The sequence below is a fragment of the Mus caroli genome, unplaced genomic scaffold (genome assembly GCF_978045245.1).
Source record: "Mus caroli unplaced genomic scaffold, Mus_caroli_1 scaffold_34, whole genome shotgun sequence".
NCBI classification, from domain to species: Eukaryota; Metazoa; Chordata; class Mammalia; order Rodentia; family Muridae; genus Mus; species Mus caroli.
The window spans coordinates 2,391,615-2,408,197 of record NW_028227289.1 but is presented as its reverse complement, the minus strand read 5'-3'; the positions used below and the strand labels follow the sequence as shown (position 1 = coordinate 2,408,197).

The following is a 16,583-nucleotide window of genomic DNA, read 5'->3' as shown; positions in this document are numbered from 1 at the left end:
ACATAAAGATGGATCCTGATGGGGGCTCACCTCAGTCGTCCAAACTGCCTCATCGAGAAAATGTATGAAGACAGTGTGGTAGTGATGGAAGAGTTAAGGAGGGGAGTCTACAGTAATTTAAAACACAGCAGTTTGTGTGTGCAGTAGGCCAGTGAGTCCCAGCAAAGGTGTGAGATTAACCAAGCTTCTGTAGAGATGATATCCCTTAAATTAAGACACCTGCAGAAAACTAAATTGAGATGTGTGAGCTCAACCACAGTCAAAGTAGCATGATCTTTCATAATCTGTTTGAGAGAAGTGAGGTGCTTGTGAGTCTTACATATTTGATGCTGGCTTCATTCGTCTTAGCATGTTGAACTTTACTCCTGAAAGTTAACCCTGGTATCAACTCCTTTGTATTGTCCAGACTTGATCGAGTGTGAAGCTGAGTATTCAAGGTGATGCCTGTTTGCTAGGAAGTCTTTCTGCATCATGAGCTGACACTGATCAGTGATGTGAGGGGACCAAAGACCCCCCCCCCTTTTTTTTGTATGTTTTGTATCCCTCCACCCTTGGGCTCTGTCAATATAACCTGTGTGTAAGAAAGGTGCCATTGTGGATGATGGCATGCACCTGTAATCCTAGCACTCAGGAGGGGGATGCAGGAGGATTAGAAGTGCAAGCCCAGCCTTAGTTATGGAGCAAGAGTCCAGACTGGGCTATGTGAATCCCTCTCTCCAAGTCACCAAACACATGAAAAAGAACCGCTTTTGTTTTCAACATGTACAGACTTTTTCTTCTCTATAGTCACTAAATATTAGTAACCTACTGAATATTAATATAGCAAGTCAGTTGGTAAACTTCTTGCTGTGCTTTCACAAGCTTCAGTGTTTGACCCCCAGAACTGTAAGAAAAGTAAGAAAAGTTAGGTCCTATGGCTTGTATCTTTACAGAGCTTGTGTAATGCTTCGGAGATAGAGACAAGTAGATTTCTTTTCTGTCTTGTGTATGTATTTTGTTTTTGGTTTTGTCTCTGTGTGTCTCTGTTTTGGGATATGTCTGAGAGCTGCAGACATTTGTGAGCTGCCCAGCATAGGTGCTGGGCACTTAACCAAGGAGAGCAAGAAGCACTCACTCTCAGGCACTGAATCAGATCTTGGACAGAGGAGACATCTGTTCCCTACCCCAGTTTGTTTTTCTGCATTGAAACAGAAGCCAGATGTGGTGTCAGCTTCCTACCACCCAGAGTCTGAAGCTGTATGAGTGAGACTGTGGGCATTTTGTTTGGTGTGGGTAGCCCTTGGCTAGCTTTGAACTCTGAATCCTCGTGAGTTGATTTCTGAAGGACTGGGATGAGAGTTGTGTACTGTACGCCTGTGCTTTTGATGGATATGCTTTGGTTTGTTTTCTTTTCCTTTGTGTGTGATTTTTGTTTGTTTTTTGTTTGGTTGCTTGCTTGGTTGTCCCTCTCTGAGTAGAGCTTGCAATGGAAAGAAAGCTGATGTGTCTTAGGCTTGGACTGTGAGGTTTTTGTACTTGATCTTGGGAGGGTGGCAAAGGCACAGATTAGACTGGCAGTCTTCTCCATCCTTTTCATCTTCCAGGTCCCTATACCTTTAGTATCTGTGATACCTCCAGCTTCTCTGAGTATATCCGTGGAGGCATTGTCAGTCAAGTGAAAGTACCTCGGAAGATCAGTTTTGTGAGTAGGTGGTGAGGGGCTGTGAGTAGAAGGACTCCTGCTTTTGAGATTTATAGGTTGTTCATATCTGGTCTCACGACACTCCATTATCCACAGAAACCCCTACTCGCCTCACTGGCAGAGCCAGAGTTTGTGGTCACAGATTTTGCTAAGTGCTGTCATCCTGCTCAGCTTCACATTGGCTTCCAGGCCCTGCATCAGTTCTGTACTCAGCACAGCAGGCCTCCTCGGCCCCATAATGAGGTAAATGAGTGGGAAGCCAGCCAGGAACCTCTGATTTGTCTGTTTCCAATACCTGTTCTTCCTCCAGTAGGGCCTGATAGGCTCTATCCAGGTTCCTTTTGTCCAACCAGGAGGATGCTGAGGAATTGGTGACCTTAGCCCAAGCTGTGAATGCTCAAGCTTTGCCAGCAGTCCAACAGGATTGCCTGGACATAGACCTTATCCGGAAGTTGGCCTATGTAGCAGCTGGGGATCTGGCACCCATAAATGCCTTCTTTGGTGGTTTGGCTGCCCAGGAGGTCATGAAGGTCAGCCCTAGCGGGGAAGGGTGTGGCTGCTGTGTGTTTCTGATGCCATCACTGCCTTTTAGTCCAGTTAGGCTACTGCTACTGACAGCCTTCTTTCCCCAGGCTTGTTCTGGAAAGTTTATGCCCATTAGGCAGTGGCTGTACTTTGATGCCCTTGAATGTCTCCCGGAGCACAGAGTGGCCTTCATGGAAGATAAGTGCCTGCCAGTAAGTCTGTGGGGGCAGTGGGAAACTTTGGGATCGTCTTGAGGAATGTGTCGCTCTAACCTGTCTGTACTCATTCACATAAATCCAGCTCCAGAACCGTTACGATGGGCAAGTGGCTGTATTTGGATCAGACCTACAAGAGAAGCTTGGCAAGCAGAAATACTTCCTGGTGATTGACACTAATGGCCTCTGTCCACCCTTTCTGAAAGGATCTCTCTTTCCCTGATCCTTTTGGGGAGGGGTCTTTTGGTTTTTCATGACCTGATTACATCACCTATTCTGTCTTGTGGTGGGTTGAGGAAAGGCTTCAGGTACCTCTTTTTCTTTCCCTCCTCTCAGTCACCCATAGGAATGTGCATCCCTGTGAATAGAATGTTTGTTACTACACAATCTTGTGTTCAGTTGGTGTTTTCTTTTGGGAGTAAGGAGTGGTGGGTTAGCTTATGCCATCCCTGTTCACTCTGACCAACTTGTAGGTAGGCGCAGGCGCCATTGGGTGTGAGCTGCTCAAGAACTTTGCCATGATTGGCCTTGGCTGTGGGGAGGATGGAGAAATCACAGTTACAGACATGGACACCATTGAGAAGTCAAACCTGAACAGACAGTTTCTCTTCCGTCCCTGGGACATCACAGTGAGTAGGATGGCATGGCTTTCTTTCTCCTATTTGATTCTAACCTAAATGGCTCAGATATTTCTTCCCTCCCCTCCCATCCCCCTCTCCTCCCTTCCTTTTTTTTTTTTTCTCCCCCTTTAGTTCCCTCCTTTTTTCAGGCATTCAGGTGTGAGGTCAATAGATATTTTTCCCTGTCACAGTTTTTTCATTTGCCTGGTTTTCCCTCCCTACCTAAGCTTGGATGCTCAGGCATGGCAGATGTGACATTGTGAGATTGGTAATAGGGCATTCCCTACAGGTCAGTGTTTCCTTGATTGTCTTGTTGATAATTCATCTTTCCTTTACTTCGTTTTTCATCAAGCATCCTAGACTCTAGATTTAGAAAACATAAGGTAACAAAAGAAATGTTCCTGGCTTCCTCTAGTGGGAAGATTGGAGCAAGTGAGAAGCTTCCTGATTGCATTTTGGTGTCCTCCTCATGTAACACTGAGTCTGTAAGACTCAATAAGAAATTAAATGGCATCAAATACTGTTCCTCTCCCAGATTGCTCTGTTAGTGGAAAGGACAAATTCCTTCCATACGTTTAGGAAGCCAGTTCAGGGAAGCTGGGAAGCTGTTTTCCAGATAACTAGAATCTGATGACCAAAAAAAAAAGGAAGAGAGCTGAGAGCCGCACATAGAGTATATGGACTACGACTACGACTACGACTACTACGACTACTACGACTACTATGACTACTACTACTACTACTACTACTACTACTACTACTACTACTACTACTACTACTAGTACAGTAGGATCCCACTCGTTCATACATGTACTTGGCATTGTATATATGCTTGTGTGTGCCTATATACACCTGTACTTGTGTGTACACAGACAGACAGACAGACAGACACATACACTCAGCTGTTTCATGAGAGTATGTAACCTAAAACATATTTATAAAGATGTGAGTATGGTCTGAGTCCTCAGGGGTATTCTGTACTGGAAGTATTTTTGCTGGTAAATGCTTATGCTTATCTCATCTGTTCTTGACATAGTGTGTTAAGTGGACTAACACTTTTAAATAATCTGCTTACGATTCTAACATAGGAAGTTGTGGTGCTTATGACCTACACTCCCAAAAGCTTTGGGAGACTCTTGTTTGACCATGACAGCCTACTGTTGCAGTAAGTGGCATATGGCTAATGTTAGAATCTCAAACGTGTAAGAGAAGTAAAGAGGAACTGAGAAGTAGCAATTGGAAAATGTCAGGAGGGTGCTTGTTTTCAGTGCTTATGAAGAAGGCTTTCTCCTAGGGAAATGGACCTTACCATGGTGAAACAGTAAAGGTGTGTGGGAAGACATTTGACCATGCAAAAGTAGTAGAAGCCTGAGGGAAGATAAGACATTCGGGTGTGTGGTATTTAAAGAACAGAGAGTTCAGGTGGAGGAAGCCACAACCCATGTATTCCAGAAGTGAAAGTAGAACCAGAGGAGTCTCAGTCTGTCTGTGGTTTTATTTGGGTTACTCTGGATGTCATTAATTGAAATTAGAGTAGCTGTTGGGCTATTCTGACCTTATTTCTTATTTTAACTCAAAATATTGTGTGGTGGCAAATTCCATTTATAATCCTGTTTTTTTTTTAAAGATTTATTTATTTTATATATTTGAGTACACTGTCAATGTCTCCAGACACAGCGGAAGAGGGCATTGGATCCCACTATGGATGATTGTGAGCCACCATGTATTTTTTGGAACTTGAACCCCAAGACCTCTGGCAGAACAGTCAGTGCTGTTAACTGCTGAGCCATCCCTCCAGCCCTTCCTTTATAATCCTTAAAGTAAAAGAAGACAGAATTTTATGAATTAGTAGAAATGTAGCTGTCATAAAAGAACATTCTAATGTCCTTTATAATATCTGTTGTGCCCAGCCAGATGGTATTGGCACTGTTTGAGCCTGGTTGGCTTTGAGCCTAACCCTTTATGAGATAAATCTTGGGATATCTCTGTGGACTTTGGTCACCTCGGTGTGTGGGAAACAGCTCTGTTTTTCATATTCCCACCCAGAAATTAAAGTCTGAGACTGCTGCTGCAGCAGTGCGTGACATAAATCCACACATCAGGATATTCAGCCACCAGAATCGAGTAGGCCCGGAGACAGAACACGTTTATGATGATGACTTCTTCCAAAAGCTGGATGGTGTGGCCAATGCCCTAGACAATGTGGATGCTCGTAAGTTTGGAGTTGAGTGAGGAGGGCAAGAGCAGGGTAGAGTGTATGTATGAGGATCTTGTATTCCTGTCTTGCCTTGGTTTTTCGAGACAGGGTTTCTCTCTGTAGCCTCTGCTCTCCTGGAACTCATTCTGTAGAGCAACCTGACCTGTGTTCCTGCCTTATGTAAGCTTGCCTGCTACTCATCTGCCATTTCTTCCCATCTCCCTAAAAGGATTATATGTGGACCGCCGTTGTGTTTACTATCGTAAGCCTCTGCTGGAATCAGGCACGCTGGGCACCAAGGGCAATGTGCAGGTGGTTGTTCCCTTCTTGACAGAATCTTACAGCTCAAGCCAGGACCCACCTGAGAAATCCATCCCCATCTGCACACTGAAGAACTTCCCTAATGCCATAGAGCACACCCTGCAGGTGATCAACCTTGGGAGGAATGGGAGGTGGTAGGTTTAGGTCCTCGAGCCTTTGCCAGTCTCCTGCTACAGATTTCTAGATTCTGAAGTGTTCTGGGTCCGGAACACGTCCCATGTCTTTATACCAATCATATGTATACCAGCCCACGTGTGTTATCTATGTATCATACATGGTTTCTTTGGAGTCATCCACTTCTGATTGACAGCACTCAAAATTGTACAAGTTCAAGCCAGGCAAAATCCCAACACAAAGAAGGGGAATTCCACACAAATTGACAGCTCTAACCAAGCTCAGAAAAGGAATAAACCTCCTCTACAATGGAATGTTAATGGCATATATCAACCACATTCCAGGGTAGGCTCCATGCCTAGAAGAAGGTGGCCAGGTGGACTTCAGGTTTTTTCTTGTGCACTTCTGTTTTGGTATTACTTGTCTTGCTCGTGGGTTTTTATTTCTTTATTTCTTTGGGGTTTTACTTGTTATAGAGTTTTCTTGAGAGATGGCATGTGAGTAAAGTGGCTGGGGAGTTTAGGAGGTTCTGGGAGGGGTTGGCAGAAGGAAAAAAATACAATCCAACTATATTGTATGGAAAACATTTTAAGTACAACAATTAACCTTAACCTTCTAGTTTTGAAAGAGTTAAAGAGAACCTATCAGTTGGACATGTGTCTGAAGAGTGAGAATGACCCATAAACGATGCTTTTTGCTACACAAATCAGCTATTGTTGTCTCTGCTGATTTCCTAATTTACCTGTAATAATGAGTGCATTTTTGGTGTGTTAAAATCTTACCCAAAGTGTTAAGTTAAACAGCTGGTTTTTCAGTGTGACTTCTGTCTGTGTTGTCAAGTACAAAATCTTGTGTGTCCTCTGGCTGAACAAAATGAATGCTCTACTGGACACTAAACCCAGAGCCTAGTTCTGCTTGTGTTCCTCCAGTTCAACGGGGCCCAGGGAGGTTGGGTGGGGGTTGTTTAGTTTCTGTTTGCTCCTCGGCTCATAGTGTCAGTATTTTGAGGCCATGCCAAGCAGGTGGAGATCAGGTAGGAATAGACTAGAGAGTTCCAACCAAATTCCTTTATCCTGTTTCTTGTTCCAGGTTATAAAATGTCTCTGAGTCTGTACAGCAGGCAGAGTAGCACAAAAGGTTTTAGAATGTGTTCGGTAACTTTGTAGGAGGAGACCTGTCTGGTCCTCAGATTCCTCATGTGCAAAATGTGCATTGAAGTAATACCTACCAGGGAGATTTTGTAAAGCACTTAGGCTGGATATGGGCTGTTCATATACTTTGGTAAAATTCTTAGCAGTGGGTTTGTAGTTGGCACCACACTCAGTCTTGCAGTCTGCATGTGCTCACACACTAACTTTGATGAGTGTAAATGCTAGCTAGTTACATCAGAGACTTGAAAACCAGCTGGCTACAGGGGAGTTTTATTCCACTGCAATAGGTCATAAAAGCAGGTAAGTATGTGTGAGAGTTAGAATTTAGAACCTGTATGGTCCAGTGTCTGTGTACATGCCCCAGACCATTTCTGCAGTGACCTCCTAGTTCTCAGAAACCTTGGAGGGGGGGGGGGCAAACAAAACAACAGCAACAAAAACCAGAGAAATTCCTGTTGAGACCTGGGTGCTGTTCTGCTCAGTACTAAGAGTAACTGCCAATAGGTCATTGTTCTTTTAAGTGTGACTTCTTCCCTTCTGTCTCTCTTTCTTATAATCCAAACACATCACACCTGTATTGCCATGAACATTCCAGGTTCTCACACATACGTACTTGGCTGCAAATTATGACCTCTGGTCTGGAACACGTGGGTATCCTCATTGTACAGGTTAATGCAGTCTTCACCCAGAACAGTCTTTACTAACTGGTTGTCTCACATTATAATGTGTACAAGAACTTTTTTTGTTTTGGTTTTGGTTTGTTTGTTTGGCCGTTGCTGACATGCATTTGTTTGCTCTGTCTGTAGTGGGCTCGGGATGAGTTTGAAGGGCTCTTCAAGCAGTCAGCTGAAAACGTTAACCAATACCTCATGTAAGTAACAGACAAACCAACAGCCAACAGAAGCCAATCAACAAAGGCGTCCTTGTCTGCTCTCCTCAAGGCACATCCTTGGTAGATGCTTTGGATAACTAATGGTTGATTGAGCCTTTTGCTGGTGGAGGGTGATGGGAAATGGTCAGGAATGACATTTTCCCTGGAGAAAGAAGGCTTGCCCAGAAACCTTACTTCTAGGCCTCTGAAGTAATCCAGGTCTTTGTATTGGATAGGGACCCCAAGTTCATGGAGCGGACACTGCAGCTAGCCGGCACCCAGCCTTTGGAAGTACTGGAGGCCATACACTGCAGCCTGGTCCTGCAGAGGCCACAGACTTGGGCTGACTGTGTGACTTGGGCCTACCAGCACTGGCACACCCAGTATTCTCACAACATCCAGCAGTTGCTGCACAACTACCCTCCAACTCAGGTATTACATACTCGGTGGATGTATTTGGCTGAGCACATTTCCAGGAAATTGGATGCTTACTATCCTCTCTCTGGACATGGCTTCTTCCAGGCAGTCTAGCTGCCACAGGCACCTCAAGGCAAGGTGTAGGCCAGGACTTGGTGCAAGGATTTGTGTTTTCCTCCTTCTGTCAGCCAGGCAAGGGGCTTAGTTTCCTTCCCAGCTGCACCTGTGGGCTGAGCCACTGCTGAGTTCTCTTTGAGGGCTGTAGTTGTGAGAAGTTTTATAGTTAAGCATGAAGTAGGTTCAAGTCCCAGGTGTGTTGGACACTGGTTCGTGACATGCCTAAGGTCTTGGTAAGCCGTATCTGTGAAGTAGGGGTGGCTTGTGGGCATTTAGAAAGGACTAACTTTCATTTCTTAATATTGCCTCATATAAATTGGTAAGTTGAACTTGCCATGTGTTTGACTCATTGTGAATTTCCCAAGAATGGTGAACCTAGGCTTCTTGGCCTGAGGACTGCCTGAGAGTGCTTCTCCCTCTGTCCTCTTCATACCTTTGCATTCTCCTAGCTTACGAGCTCTGGAGCACTTTTTTGGTCAGGACCAAAACGCTGTCCGCATCCTCTCATCTTTGACATAAACAATGTAAGTGTCCTTGGGATCTCCCAGGTGGGTATGTGGGGAGTGGGTCTCTCCACTCTTAACCTGTGGCTGTTAAGCTGACTTTCCTTTGCCATGGCTTTCTTTCAGCCCCTGCATCTGGATTATGTGATGGCTGCTGCCAACCTGTTTGCTCAGACATACGGACTAGGAGGGTCCCAGGACTGGGCTGTTGTGGCCAACCTCCTGCAGTCTCTGCCGGTCCCCAAGTTTGCTCCCAAGTCTGGCATCAGGATCCATGTTTCTGAGCAGGAGCTGCAGAGTACCAGTGCCACCACTATCGGTGAGAATGCTTCACCATTTGTTCAGGGATCATCTGTTTGTATTCTGTCCCACTCAGCCTTCCCTCTGGTGTTTGCCACTGGCCAGGATTTTCACTGTATTCCTGAGATTTACCTAGTCTGTGCTTAAGGGTTGATGGGTGGAAAAACAAAACCTCTGTATCTCATTTCTCTGCAATATGGACTTAATGGAAATGGTTCATTGCCTTCCTTGTCTGATGACTTTGTCGAATTCTCCTTCTTGTTTCTTCTCAATTTATGTACTTTTCATGCAAAAAGAACCGGACTGCTCCCTGCCCTCTGGGTGTCTTGATACCTTTGCTGTTTTGTCTCCTTGGTAACAGGTCGCCTCTATTCTCCCTCTGTGTTCCTGTCCTCTCTGTATCTGCTTAAAGCACACCTCGATTTTTGCACTCTGTGTCACACACTCTGTTTTCTCTTCTGATCTCCCTGAGGAATCTGTTCTCTTGTAAAAATCTCCCAAGTTGATACAGTTCCTCAGTTTGCCTTTCAGAGAGTAGTTGTCTCCTCATGAGTGAGATTTGACCAACAATCTTCCTTTGAGACTTTCCCCTCCTTCATTCACTGTTTGTTCATAACAGTGTGTCTCTCCCCTCTCCCGACTTGCTTGCCATTTCTTTCCATTAACTAGATTCTATCTTCCTGTGAACTTAATCTAAATCACTTTGCTCAGCTCCATCGTCTTCATCTTACAAAACTAAACTCCTGTGGCCCTTGAACAACTTCTCCCATTCTCTACCACCTCACCATCCTTGAAAACCTTTGTCTACCTTTTTTGTTTGAATCTTTTGACCACTAGCTGTATCATATTAGTGGATCCACAGGGAAGCAAACTCAAAGCAGAGATTTCTTCCTGTGTCCCATTTACTTTATCTACTTTATTTAGTGTAATGGTTGTATATTAATATAGTCCTACAATTTTCTCCCCTTTTTACAGCTTCTGCATTTGTCTCTTAACTTATTGGTGGGTAATTGAGTTGCTTCCATCTTTCATGGTGTGTGAATATGCTGCTTCCTTGTTGTGAGGTTTTCATCTTTGTTACTCAGGACCTCCAGGTCTTCATGTGTTTGTATTCCTCACCCCTACTTCCCTGTGCCCTTTGGGCAGGGAAGTGTTTTCTCTCCTCGACTCCCCTTCCCTTACACCTTCCAGGATGCCTCTCCCTTTCAAATACTTTTACATAAACACCACTTCCCAGTCCAGATTTCACCTTGGGCAGTGCAGTGGGTTCACCAGAGACCATGGTGTCCTTTCTGCAGATGACAGCCACCTGGAGGAACTCAAGACTGCACTTCCTACTCCAGACAAGATGCTTGGATTCAAGATGTACCCCATTGAGTTTGAGAAGGTATTTGGTGTGGGGTAGCTGGGATGGTTAGGAAGGTGGGCGCAGGTGCCTAGCATAGGCTTTTGTCAAGATTGTGGGCCTGCAGTGGTCTCCTTCTGTTTAAAAGAGAACTTTCTTTGATGAAGGGTGAGAGCAACACCTGTGCACCTAAGAGTTGAAACTTAGAATGCAGTTAGGAATTTGGCTGGCTTAATAAAGTGGGATTAAGCAGTTCTTCTCTAAGATTCATTAATTCACTAGTCCTGAGACTTGGCTAGGACCCTAGTACCTACCTTGATTTCCACAAACCACAGGTGGTCAGGACAGTATTGTTCACTATGTTCAGTGGATACATCTACAACACAATTAACTGCTCCTCAGACTTGGGAAGAAAAGGTGGAAAAACGTAAGAGCAAGGGGATTAAAAAAAACTTGGTGATTGTAGATTGTATCTCCTATAAATGACAAGAAACAAGACCTGAACAAAGGCAGCACCAGCAGGAGTTTGTTTGTTTTTCCTATTTAAAACTGTTTTTAAATTTAAGTATACGTTGAGCATATTCTTCTCCTTCCCCAAGTCCTTCTAGATCATCATCCCCTCCCTACCCACCAAACTTTAAGTTCTTTCTCAAAATCAATCAAAAACCTAGTACAACAGGACTTTCTGAAACCAAGAAAAGACCAGACTCTTAATTTTTTGATATTATTTTATTTATTGACATTTCAAATGTTGTCCCCTTCCCAGTTTCCCTCCACAAACCCTCACATCCCATCCCCTCTCTCCTCTGCCTCTATGAGGGTGCTCACCCACTCAACCACTCCTGCCTCACCACCCTAGCATCCCCCATGCTGGGGTATGGAGCCTCCACAGTACCAAGGGCCTTCTGTCCCATTGATGTCAGATAAGGCAGGCTTCTGCTACATACATAGCTGGAGCTGTGAGTCCCTCCATGTGTAATCTTTGGGCAGTGGTTTAGTCCCTGTGTGCTCTAGGGTGGGGGCTTGGGGGGGCAGTTATTAGATATTGTTGTTCTTCCTATGGGGTTACAATACCCTTCAGCTCCTTCAGTCCTTCCCCTAACTCTTCCATTTGGGGTCCCCGTGCTCAGTCTGATGGCTGTCTGCTAGTATTTTCATATCTACTGGTCCAGCTCTGGCAGAGCATCTCAGGGGACAGCTAGACCACGTTTACTGTCAGCAAGCACTTCTTGGCATCAGCAATAGTGTCTGGGTTTGGTGTCTGCAGATGGCATGGATCCCTATGTGGGGCAGTCTCTGGATGGCCTTTCCTTCAGTCTCTGCTCCGCTCTTTATGCATTTCCTTTAGACAGGAACCATTCTTGGATAAATTTTTTTAGATAGTTAGGTGGTACCGTCCCTCAACCGATGCACTGAATATAATCTGTACTGGTTCTGTCACCCCTTTGTTGGGTATTTCCACTAATGTCATCCTTGTTTGGTCCTGGGCACCTAACACTTCCCTGGGAACTGCAAGTCCATCCCCTACTAAGTGCTACACATCTCCCTTGCCTCTCTCCTTTCTGTCTCCTGCCACTCCAGCAGAGCTCCTTTGCTCACACCACACTGGCCACAATAGACATGTGCTCTGCCCATGCTCAAAAGCAGCCCTCCTACTTTATCTAGGGAGCTGGTAATTTGTTGTTTCACCATACTGTGTCAACAGTGTCCTCTCTCTCAACCTCTCTTTCCTGACAGTTTGATTTTTTTTCCTTCTCCAATACTACTGCTGCTGCCCCTGCTGCTGCCGCCTCTACTTCTACTACTACTACTACTACTACTACTACTACTACTACTACTACTACTACTACTACTTTACTACTTTCTTTTAAAAAAGATTAATTTATTATTATACGTACACTGTAGCTGTCTTCAGACATGCCAGAAGAGGGCATCAGATCTCAGTTTGGGTGTTTGTGAGCCACCATAGGGTTGCTGGGATTTGAACTCAGGACCTTTGTAAGAGCAGTCAGTGCTTCTACCCTCTGAGCCATCTCACCAGCCCCCTAGATCTTTTCTACAGGCTTTCACTTTTCCTCTGTGGACCAGACTCAGAGTACTCTAATTAATCTGGATGTTAAGAGCTTTAGGGAGGAAGCTACCTCACACAAGGAATGTCACCTTGCCTGAGCTATGTTTTGACTTTTTTGTACAAAAGCCCTAATTGAAGCTTGAGTCCTCTGCCCAGTGACTCTTTGCTGTTGATTAAAAATGTTTTTAAGACAGCATTTATGTTGCCTAGGGTGACTTGAACTTAGGGTCATTCTGTCTCTGTGCCTGTATGCTGGGATTACAAGAATGCTGTACTGTGACTGCTGTGGGCTCATAAGAAGACTGATAGATTTCTTTTAGAGGGAGATTGGGTGAGCAGCACCATCTCTTTTCCCGGTAGGTCTTGATGATCGCATTAGATTGTCCTTGCTGACATTGACATTGCCCAAGCTGGTAGTGCAGCCTGTGGTGCCATGTTACCTGTCAGTGCTGGTCATCATCAGGAGCTTCTTGGAAAAACTCTTATCAAAATAAAACATCACCCCCACAAAAATCTGTCTACTTCATTATGTATTGGCTAAGTCCCTTAAATGTAGATTAGTCCTAGTTCTTCCTCCTAGCCCCATGCTCCCTTAAATGAGACTCAGACAGATGCAAAATATATTTACAGATATTTTGGCTGTATAGCTAGGCTCGTCTCTGACAGGACTTAACTCAATATAACCATTTATTTTAGTCTACATTCTGCCACAGGGCTGGCTTTACCATGTGTTGGCCAGCCCAGGACGAATCTCCTGTGCCTGGCTCTATCCCAGTATTCTTTCTGCCTCCTGCATGTCCCCCTTCTATTCTATCCTTTCCTGTAGAGTCCATAGGATTTTTAATTGACAGGTATATACTGCTTTACTCTCTGAGTTCCTATGAGCTTTGCTCAGGCGACTTACAAGGCCTTGTCCTCCTGGTGTCCTCCATCCCCTCACTCTCTCTGCCTCCTTTTCCAGAAGATGTCCTGAAATGAGAAGGGATGGATTTCAGGGTGGCATCCCATTTAGGGATGGATTTCCAAGGTCTCTCCAACCTTTGCATGATGTCTGGCTGTGGGTCTGTCTCTATATTCCCATCTGCTTCAGGAGGACACTTCTCTGATGGTGGTTGAATAAGACACTGATCCCGAAACATAGAAGAGTATTAATCACCAGGAGTCACTCTGTCATTGTGGTATCATTTTTCTTTCTTCTGTCTTTGCTCAGACTGGTATCATTTGATTTTACATTAGATCCCTGGAATATCGCAGGTTCTTGTTCACCCAAGCAGTATTGGGTATGGATCCACCCCGTGTTGAGAGTCTTAAGTCAGATCAAGTATTGCTTGATTACTCCCACAAGCTTTATACCAGGGTTTTCCTAGTATGTATTGCAGGCAGAACTCTGTTGCAGATAAAAGTTTTGTGGCTGGCTTGGTGTTTATGCTTTTCTGTTGATAGCATGCAGAGCAACTAACTGTACCAAAGACTCAGGAATCCTGTAGGGGTGAAGGTTTTGAGTAGGCATCTCCATGTGCAGTGGGTTGGGTAGGTGTTGTCTTCAGCTCTGGGGTCTTGCTCTCAGTTTGTGGAGAGCAGCCTATAGTCTTTGCAACAGCCTTGGTTATTTGAGGATTCCCATGGGACTCCTTAGGGCTGTGTAACTCAATTAGATGGAACCCATTCCCAGTAAAGGAGGCTTCCTTTGTGACAAGAGCTAGCTAGTGGGGGGACTATATCATTAAAACCCCTGTGCATGTGTTTGGTAAATGTGTGCACACACATGGGTGTGTGTGTGTATAAAAATGTGTCTTATGTGTATGTCTGTGTACATGTGGGTGTACTTGTGTGTATGTGTGTGTGCGTATGGGTGTATTTGTGTGTGTGCATGAGCACACAAGAGAGCTTACATTTTAGGAGGTTTCTACTTTATTAGTTTTCTGAATTCCCCTCACAGCGCCATAATTTTAATGGCCTCACCCCTTATTCTTTCTTCAGTTTGTTTATCACACTTATTCCCTGCACTAGCCTAGCCTAGTGGACCTACATCCCTAGCCCAAGTACGGATGAAGCCTACTTGATCATGGTGGACAAACTGGGGCCCTGATAGGTGTGGGGGACTGGGGTTTCCAGGTAAAATGTGTATCTTAGTATCTGGACCTGAGACACAGGAACTGGAATGGGCTTGGGGTTATGAGAGGGAGGGAAAACAGGATGTTTGACTAGGAGCTGATAAGTCATTGCCATGGTTATGGGGACAGAGACTTAGCAGAGACCACAGCATGCAGGTCTACTAAAGAGCTTCCATGCTTCTGGTTTCCCAGGGAAGGCTTGCTGAAATTAGGGGATAGAACAAAGCAATTAGGAGAGTTAGGAGTGGAACATCTGTGGGATCTTTAGAGATGAAGTGTGGTGGGAATCTGCCAGAGGTAGTCTGGTCTAGAGCTAGGGATGAGGCTTGTGGATTTGATTTGAAGGAGCTGAGGGGAGAGTGTGGGGACTATGGGGGATGGGGAGAGATCTGGTTAAAGTTAGCCTGCCTGTTTTCTGGATCAGCATGGCCTGTAGTTTCCCAGAGAGGGCCTCCTGTAGTTCAGATCTGTGACAAATCAAGGAATGTGTGGAGGGAGACTAGGAGGGAAAGATCTGTGGGGTCCACTAGAGATGACTGGGGAGGCTGCTATAGGTATTCTGCTCCAGAGCTGGAGATTAGACTTGGAGGATCAGAAGGAGAGTGAAGGTCTGCAGTTAGCCTACCTGCTTTGCTGAGTGGTTTGTGAGTTCCCAGGGTCCCAGTAGACACATAATAAGGGGAGGAGTGGGACAGGTATTATTGGAATCCACCCATAGACAGAGAACTACAGGCAACTAAGGAAGTTATTTAGGTAGGAGAAATACTCTTCCCCAGTGTTGAGTCTCCTAATTGTTGTCTCCTAATTGTTGTCATCCCTGAAATCATGGAGTACAAGTAGTGCTCACAGGCTGAGTAGGTTCTATTAAGGTTTTATGTTTAGGTATTAAGCCAGACAAGGCCATGGCTTTTAAAAGGAAAGCAGGGGGATTTGAAGGAGGGAAGGTTAGAATTGTAATAATTATGTTTGACTTAAAACAACAACAACAAAATTGAAAATACCTGCATGCATTTACTTCAAATGGTCATCAGAGTTAACACAGTACATAGTTGGGGGAGACACTGGGATCCTAAGTAGACATTCACTCTCTTAATTCTCCACTCCAAAACAAAAAACAAAAAAAAAGGATGACGACAGCAACTTTCACATGGATTTCATTGTGGCAGCATCCAACCTCCGAGCCGAAAACTATGGCATTTCCCCAGCAGACCGGCACAAGGTAATAGGAGTCTGTGATGTACCACTGACCCTTGCCCAAGCTGATTTTCCTTCATTTGGGCCTTTGTAGAACCCTACTTCCTCCTAAACAGTAATCCCTGGTGGTCACTGTCTGTCTTACAGAGCAAACTGATTGCAGGCAAGATCATCCCAGCCATTGCAACCACCACATCTGTTATAGTTGGCCTTGTGTGTCTGGAGCTGTACAAGGTGGTTCAGGGCCACCAACAACTGGAGTCTTACAAAAACAGTTTTATCAACTTGGCTCTGCCTTTGTTTAGCTTCTCTGCACCTCTGGCTCCAGCGTGTCATCAGGTATGGGACCTCCAAGAATAGGAAATTTTCATGTTACCATTCAGGGATGCTGAGTACATCAATACAGTGTGTTTGTGTGTGCTCTGTGAGTGTCTGTGTGCCCGTGTGTGCCTTTGTGCATGGGTGTGGGGGGTGGGGAGCAGTTTGCTTCTCAGCAGATAAGGTGTTACATCACTAAGATATATTTTGAATACCTGTGTTCATTCATCAAACGCATGGACAACATAATTGTAGTACTGGCTCAGGTATTGCTAGAATGTGAGATTCTGTGTCAACGAAGCAGGAAAGAAAAAAAAAAGCAGGAAGGGTGCTGACATAAACAGTTCATGGAGAGCTAAAAGGGATGTTAAATGAGGGAAAGGGAAACCAGGGACTTAGCAGTGTGTACGTATCCTTTTCTTTACAAAGACTCAAGCTGCCTAATCATGGTTAGGTAATGCCACAAGTGTGTTTTTGATTATTGAGCTGTGGTTAATGCACTTGTAATA

The 16,583-nt window shown here is 44.8% G+C and overlaps 1 protein-coding gene across 1 annotated transcript in view; it reads left to right on the top strand.

Annotated features, from left to right (window-relative positions):
- LOC146999848 (ubiquitin-like modifier-activating enzyme 1 Y) overlaps positions 1-16,583 on the top strand; it is a 30,104-nt gene that overhangs the window by 12,724 nt on the left and 797 nt on the right. The window contains exons 2-16 of the mRNA XM_085834424.1: positions 1,584-1,681; positions 1,778-1,924; positions 2,035-2,211; positions 2,314-2,418; positions 2,507-2,587; positions 2,895-3,050; positions 5,088-5,253; positions 5,468-5,664; positions 7,631-7,695; positions 7,932-8,127; positions 8,679-8,753; positions 8,859-9,051; positions 10,331-10,419; positions 15,689-15,781; positions 15,904-16,095. Of these exons, the coding sequence (XP_085690550.1) occupies positions 1,584-1,681; positions 1,778-1,924; positions 2,035-2,211; positions 2,314-2,418; positions 2,507-2,587; positions 2,895-3,050; positions 5,088-5,253; positions 5,468-5,664; positions 7,631-7,695; positions 7,932-8,127; positions 8,679-8,753; positions 8,859-9,051; positions 10,331-10,419; positions 15,689-15,781; positions 15,904-16,095 (2,030 nt within the window). The remainder of the gene's footprint in view (positions 1-1,583; positions 1,682-1,777; positions 1,925-2,034; positions 2,212-2,313; positions 2,419-2,506; positions 2,588-2,894; positions 3,051-5,087; positions 5,254-5,467; positions 5,665-7,630; positions 7,696-7,931; positions 8,128-8,678; positions 8,754-8,858; positions 9,052-10,330; positions 10,420-15,688; positions 15,782-15,903; positions 16,096-16,583) is intronic.